Raw genomic sequence first — 7303 nt, 5'->3', positions numbered from 1 at the left:
ATATTAGGAGACTTTAACCTCCCCCATATCGACTGGGCGACACTGTCAGGCACAGAAGGCGAGTCACATAGAATGATCGAATTTCTAGAAGAAAATTATCTAAGCCAAATGGTTTCTGAGCCAACTCGACAAAATAATATACTCGACCTTGTTATAACGACCCAAGATAACCTAGTCAGTAGTGTCACGGTAGGAGAACACCTCGGTTCTTGCGATCATAAATTAGTGCGCGTCGACATTAAAGCTCAATCATCAGTGACTGAAAATAAAGTAAAGGTGCCCAATTTCAAAAGAGCTAACTTCGTAGAAATCCGACAAAACTAACAGAAATACAACTATCAGATGACGGCAACGTAGAGGAAGCCTGGCTAAGCCTTAAAAATCACTTACTCACTCAGCAGAACACATTCGTCCCCTTGTGCGAGAAGCGAATTAACACTAATAAAAGCCCACCGTGGTTTAATAGCGAAATTAAACAATCAGTCAATGAGAGAAAATTGTTTTACAGGTTAAAGAAAGAACAAAGCACGCCCGAGAACATTAGACTCTATAATGATGCCAGGCGACGAGTAAAAAGACTAGTAGGTCAGGCAAAGCGTAGACATGAAGAAAATATTGCAGCCAACTGTAAAAATAACCCGAAATCTTTCTTCAGTTACATAAACAACAGAAAGGCGATCAAAAGTGGTATTGGACCTTTAACAAACAGCGACGGTGCACTAGTGACTGACAGCCAACACATTGCAAACCTCTTAAACAATTACTTTTCCTCGGTGTTTAATACTAACAGTCTTCCTCTCGCTACCACCAACACCAGTACTATTGTAAATCTCGAGCATGCATTGCCTAATTTTGAAATAACAACCGATGAAGTCCTTAAAGCTCTCCATTCACTTAAAACAAATAAAAGTCCTGGACCTGACAAAGTATATCCAACTCTGCTGAAAGAAACGAAGAGCGAAATACTCTCCTCCCTCACAACCGTATTCAATATGTCCTTGCGACAAGGCATCGTCCCTTCAGATTGGAAAAAGGCTAACGTGACACCGATTTTCAAGAAAGGAGACAAAAAGTACCAGGTAATTACAGGCCCATTAGTCTAACTTCGGTTGTAGGTAAGCTACTTGAGGGCATAATTAGAGACAAAATTGTGAGTTACCTTGAAAGCCACTCATTGATTGGGGACTCGCAACATGGCTTCCGAAACAAAAGATCCTGCCTATCAAACCTATTAACCTTTTATAACGACCTCTTCACTGTTTATGACGTAACCAAATCACTGGACGTAGTCTATCTTGATTTCCAGAAAGCGTTTGATAAAGTCCCGCATCATAAATTACTTTACAAATTAAAGCAAATAGGTATTGACGGTCAAGTAAACCAATGGATCGCTAATTGGTTGAGCAACAGACAACAAAGAGTAGTGATTGACGGATTTAACTCAGAGTGGGCGCCTGTCACTAGTGGCGTCCCTCAGGGCTCTGTCCTTGGCCCAGTGCTCTTCATTATTTACATCAACGACGTGGATGTTGGACTCAATAACCGCATTAGTAAATTTGCAGACGACACAAAGATTGGTAACTCGGTTCTCACTGACGAAGACAGGCAAAGCCTCCAAGAGGATTTGCACAAAATTTCATCTTGGTCGGATAGATGGGAGATGCCCTTTAACGTAGACAAGTGCCAGGTCCTTCAAGTTGGAACGAGGAATAAGAAGTTCGAATACGAAATGCGCGGCGTTAAACTCTAAAGCGTTCTATGAGTTAAAGAATTGGTGGTCAAAATCGCTTAAAACCTCAAATTCTCACAGCAATGCATCGATGCAGAAAATAAAGCGAACAGAATGTTGGGATTCATTAAAAGAAACTTTGTATTCAAGTATAAAGATGTAATACTCCGCTCTACAACAGTTTAGTCAGACCCCACTTGGAATATGCGGTACAGTTTGGTCCCCCACCATGCAAAGGATATTGCTAAATTAGAAGGTGTTCAGCGTCGGGCAGCGAAAATGATCCCTTCCTTGCGCAACAAATCCTACGAAGAAAGGCTTTCTATCCTTAACATGTTCTCTCTTGAGAAACGTCGCCTCCGAGGAAAATTGATCGAATGTTTTAAAATACTTAATGGTTTCACGAATGTAGACAGATCAACATTGTTTATGATCGATGACAGTCTGCGCACGAGGAACAATGGCGTAAAACTCAGATGTAGACAAGTAAATTCAGATTGCACCAAATTTTTCTTCACCAACGTTGTAGTGCGAGAATGGAATAAGCTTCCACCTTCAGTGGTCCAGTGTAACACGATTGACTCCTTCAAAAATAAGCTCGACCGTCACTTCCTTCAACTTAATATCAACTAGAGCAGAAATGCAACGTTTTGGAGTCTTCTGATTAATGTAAAATCACTTAGGTTTAAGGACAGACCACCAAGTCTGGACCATGGGGTCTGTGTGGTCTGATTTTCTATAAAATCTCTCTCTCTCTCTCTCTCTCTCTCTCTCTCTCTCTCTCTCTCTCTCTCTCTCTCTCTCTCTCTCTCTCTCTCTCTCTATCCTATCTCCTCTCTCTCTCTCTCTCTCTATCTCTCTCTCTCTCTCTCTCTCTCTCTCTCTCTCTCTCTCTCTCTCTCTCTCTCTCTCTCTCTCTCTCTCTCTCTCTCTCTCTCTCTCGGCAAGGCAAAACTAAGTGTAAAATTCGAGCCTTCCTTTTGAGTCAAGTATCAATCGGTCTTATGTTATTGACAGACTTGACTGGACGAAGGAAGACAGTAAGATTTGGAATAGTATAATGATTAGAAAGAAGGAGAAGAGAAAAATGAAATGAAAAAAAGGAAGAGAAGGAAGGAGGAGGAAGGAAGACAATGAGGAAAAGGAGTAGGGCTGTGTTCAGACATAGCCTGTTCACACTGTGCCGACCCTGGGCCACGACAACCCAGCGACATTTGGATTTGTCACGCTCCAATCTCCAAGAATGGGGTGAGGTTTTTTTTTCGTCTTGGTGTCTGATAGTATGATTGCCGACTGTCTGGGACATTCGGCAAAGGAGACAGCTCAAGGGCACACAAAAAAAGGAAACAATAATCTTAAAAAGCCCGCTACTACTCGCTGCTCCTCAAAAGAATCCAAAGAGGTGTCCGAAAGAGAGTCAATTTCGGGAGGAGAGGTGTCAGATACCCTCCTCTTGAAAGAGTTCAAGTCGTAGGCAGGAGGAAATACAGATGAAGGAAGATTGTTCCAGAGTTTACCAGCGTGAGGGATGAAAGAGTGAAGATGCTGGTTAAATCTTGCATAAGGGGTTTGGACAGTATAGGGATGAGCATGAATAGAAAGTCGCGTGCAGCGGGGCCACTCCACTCAGCGTATGAGTGGATAGATCGAAAGAAGATCATACTGGTGATCAGATAGAAGGTTAGAAGTAGAAAGGTGCTTTTGAATCTTCTGGTTAAGAATTGATTCAAAAGCTTTAGACAGACAGGAAAGTAAAGCTAAAGGGCGGTAGTATGAGGGATTAGATCAGTCACCCTTCGTAGGCACAGGCTGTACGAAGGTTGCCAGCATGTCGCAGACATGCTGGCAACTAGTCTCAAGACGAGTCTCAACGGTTATATTTTTTTTAATTGGCGCCATGTCTACGACAACCAAGAAACTGCCAACCGATTGGCCGACAGTCGGGAACGGTCTTGACGACAGTCTTGCAGATTGTTAGTCAACTGGTTGGCCGACCAGCTGGCCGACAGCTACCAAGGAGTAGGCCGACGGTCTTCCCGACAGTCTTCGCGACTGTCTTGGCGGCAGCCTTGCCGACTGTCGCCGAATTCTACCCAGAATTTTAGAAGGATATTTTGGCCGTACACACCTTAATAGCACTCTTCATGGGTTCTGGGGGATATAGGCTATGATGGGCCGAGACTCCGTTGTGTCTAGGGTTGCCACCCTTAAAATACGGAATCGTTCTGTAATTGTGAGTGAAACGTAGGTTCCGTTTTGAACCAATACGGAACGCCATTTGTTCCGTACTTGGTTGCTTTGCTTGAATGGTCAAGCAGTTAAAATTCAGTATCTTAAATTGTAGCAAGCGCATTTTTCGGTTCAATTCTATTCAAGGTTCGTCCTAAAATACGTGTAAAATAGGCGACGTAACATCCCTCCCTCCTCCCTCTTTCCTCCACCAACAGCGGGCAGCGGCTGTCACTCATGGCATGCTCGAGAAATTTTAGGGTTGCCACCCTTTCCTTTAAATATGGATCCATTCCGTATTGAAGAGTGAGATGTTGTTTTCCACATTTTTCTGACCTCAGGGTGGCAACCCTAGTTGTGTCATTCAACCCAAGAGAAAGGCAGCAGGAGTGCGTGCGTGCTGTGCGGCTCCCAAATTTGTGTCAGTGAAATGTAACCATGCCCAAAGTTGTTGTTGTGCTTGTGATTGTGATATAAATTTCCTGATGGCGGCAGTGTTAGCCAATATTTCTGAGCCGACAGTCGTCACGAACGTCCTTCAATAGACGAAGACTGTCGTCACTCGTCACAAGGGTCCCTCATTATTTTTAAGTAGTCGGCACCGACGACTGTGCCGACAGGAAACGGTAAAAAAAATGAAAAATGGCCCCGACGATCGTCACGACTGTCTCAAGACAAGCCAAGACTGTTGACGACAGTCTTGGCGACTGTCCCCGACCTCCCTCAGACTTCAACCGGAAATGACGTTTGGTCCAGACCCTTGCCAACTGTTGTGAAAGTTTAGCATGGAATACTTTTTCGCGCAAACCCTCACGACCCCACACTCCCCTCCCGACGTCCGATTAGCAGTCGGCGACCGTTTCTAGACCTCTTCCAAGACATGCCCGACCCTTTCACATCAACACCCAAGACCTCGTGTACCCTAGAATCGTGGGTAGTCGTGGCCCAGAGTCGGCACGGAGTGAACGGGGCTTTAGGGGTCCCGATCTGTCTCGTTACGTTCCGACCTAGAAAATTTTGAGGACGGGATCAATCGTGGCCGACAACATCCCGTCTCATGCCGTCTTTGGCCTGAACGTGTCCCCACGGCGCCGGACCCCCGACTCACCCCGACTTCAGTCGGGGTCGGACGGGGTTAGACGGGTGTCTGTCTGCGTAAGGCGGTGGTCCGCCGCCGGCTATTTATCACGAACAGGCCGTTTTGACGGGGCCAAGCGGTAGTAGGACCCAGGCGGAGCCCCGTCAGGCGTATCATGGACGGGGATTGACTGCCGCCACCCCTAGTCAGTGTGCCCGTCTGACTCCGAAGATACTTCTGAAAAATCCCGTGTGGCCTACTGGTGTTTGCCGTTGGCGGTGGCTGTGTTGTTCAAGGGCGCTGCTACCTCCTTCACCCAAGTGTGATCGAGATGCAGCGTCACCACCTCATTGTCATCTCCTGCGGAAAGTGGAGGGCCGCTCGAGGCACTTGACGACGTCTCCAGCACATTATCCTTGGTGCTGGCAGATGTTGAACAGCCAAACTTGACGGGCCGTTTCTTTTCGTGAGGCATGGTGTTCCTGTAGGCAATAGGGGTGGGCAGGTACCGGTACTAACGGTACCAGTTAAACGGTACGGTACCGGTACCAGATTGCTCGGTACCAGTACCAGTTGCTCGGATTTATTTATTGGATTTATTGATAATTCTTCATGTCCGATTTATTTTTTAGGTTGCTAATGAATATTGTTATTGATATTAGACTATGATCGAGTACATCCATAATAACTATACATGCTATTTTTTTATCGAAAAAAATAAATATTCACTTCATTCAGAGAGAGAGAGAGAGAGAGAGAGAGAGAATTGTGCCAAGAGCTCCAGGTCCTGTCTCCGCTGTCTTCACTGTCTTGCCCAGGAGTGCAAGTGGCCTTCACTATGGAAGGAGGCGTGTGGTCCCTGGTCCACAAGAAAAAATTCGAGGTCCGAGCTCCAGTAACCATAAGCAGCCCATCTCCCCTTGCTTTCTGTGGTGGGCAAGGTGCTGGAAACGTGAGGGTAGCTTCTGATCATCTGTCAGCATCTGAGGAGTGAGCCATCTCCTCTCAGATAGACAGTCATGGCTTCAGGCCTGGCCGATCCACCGCGGACCCTCCTCCTCCTCCTCTCCAAGGATTGGCAAGACGCACTGGATGAAGGTCAGACCTGGATTCCTCGTGAAGTAGCCCCTGGATATTGCTGGAGCCTTTGATATGGGTTTGGCACGCGGGGAGCTCGTGAAGCTTCTGCGCTAAAAGGTGTCAGGGTGCCCTACTTATATGCTGCTAAGAGGATTTACCTCCAGGGAGGACCCTTCAGGTGGTGATCAACGGGCAGTCATCAGGAAAAGCGCAATCACCAGGGTGCATGCCACTCAGTTCCGCAGGGTTCCGTGCGTTAGCCCAATCCTGTGGAACATATATATCGACGATCTCCTCCGGCAGCTATCGGCGAGAGTGTCAGCCTACGCCGATGACTGCACACTCTCCTGCTCTACTGCCGCCCCGACAGCCAGCGCGCCGTCGAGGGAAGATCAACAGAGCAGCAGCTCAGCCTGTGGTGGAGCAGTGGGGAGAGGAGTGGCAGATCACCCTCTCGCCCGGAGAAGACGCAGGCCATGGTCATCTCACGGTCCCCAGACGCCTCTCGAGCAGTCTCAGGCCAGCTGCGTCTTGGAGGCAGAAGAGTCTGCCCTCAGGACCCACATCAAGGTCCTGGGAGTGACTGTGGACCAAAGCCTGAGCTTCGACCTCCGATCCGAGCTGTTGCCGTTCGCCAGGCCTCCCCTGCGAGTCTCTGCCCTGCGAAGAGTAGCGGGATCCCTCGACCCACGGGCATCCTCCACTCTCTTCAAGGCACAGATACGTCCGTGATCTGGAGTACGGTGCCCTGTGCTGGATGGCGAGTGCTGCCACCCACATGCAGAGAGCTCGACGCGGAGTGCAGCGACGAGCACTGCACGTCTGGTGGAGGCCAGCGAGCACACCTGGAGGAGAGTCTGCCACTGTGACATCGCTGGAGCACCGCCGTGATGTCTCAGCACTGGTGGTGTCACAAGCCCAGGTGCGGGGTTTCCCCCCACCTCAGCAGCGCTTGAGGCCCTCCACGTGCTGCTCAGAGAGTTCACCAGGACACTCTCCTGGTGACCAGCTCGTGGAGGTGCCTCGATCACACTCCAGGCAGCACCAGCGCGCCCCTATACAGCCAGGACCACATGCCTGTGGAACATGTTCCACGGCAGCCACTCCCCCAGAGTGGAGAACATGGAGGCACGCAGCAGGTGAATGGCTGGCTGCTCACAGCAGGTGGCGTGAGGGACACCCAAGTG

General features: G+C 48.3%; 1 protein-coding gene across 1 annotated transcript in view; it reads left to right on the top strand.

Moving 5' to 3' along the window:
- The first annotated feature begins 7202 nt into the window (after positions 1-7202).
- The window catches only part of LOC127000056 (uncharacterized), a 49573-nt gene continuing 49472 nt past the window's right edge, over positions 7203-7303 (top strand). The window contains exon 1 of the mRNA XM_050863502.1: positions 7203-7255. Coding sequence (XP_050719459.1) covers positions 7203-7255 — 53 coding nt within the window. The remainder of the gene's footprint in view (positions 7256-7303) is intronic.

This window comes from Eriocheir sinensis, chromosome 1, assembly GCF_024679095.1.
Source record: "Eriocheir sinensis breed Jianghai 21 chromosome 1, ASM2467909v1, whole genome shotgun sequence".
Lineage (NCBI taxonomy): Eukaryota > Metazoa > Arthropoda > Malacostraca > Decapoda > Varunidae > Eriocheir > Eriocheir sinensis.
Note: the sequence above shows the minus strand (reverse complement) of the source record. Positions and strands in the feature narration are given on the sequence as shown.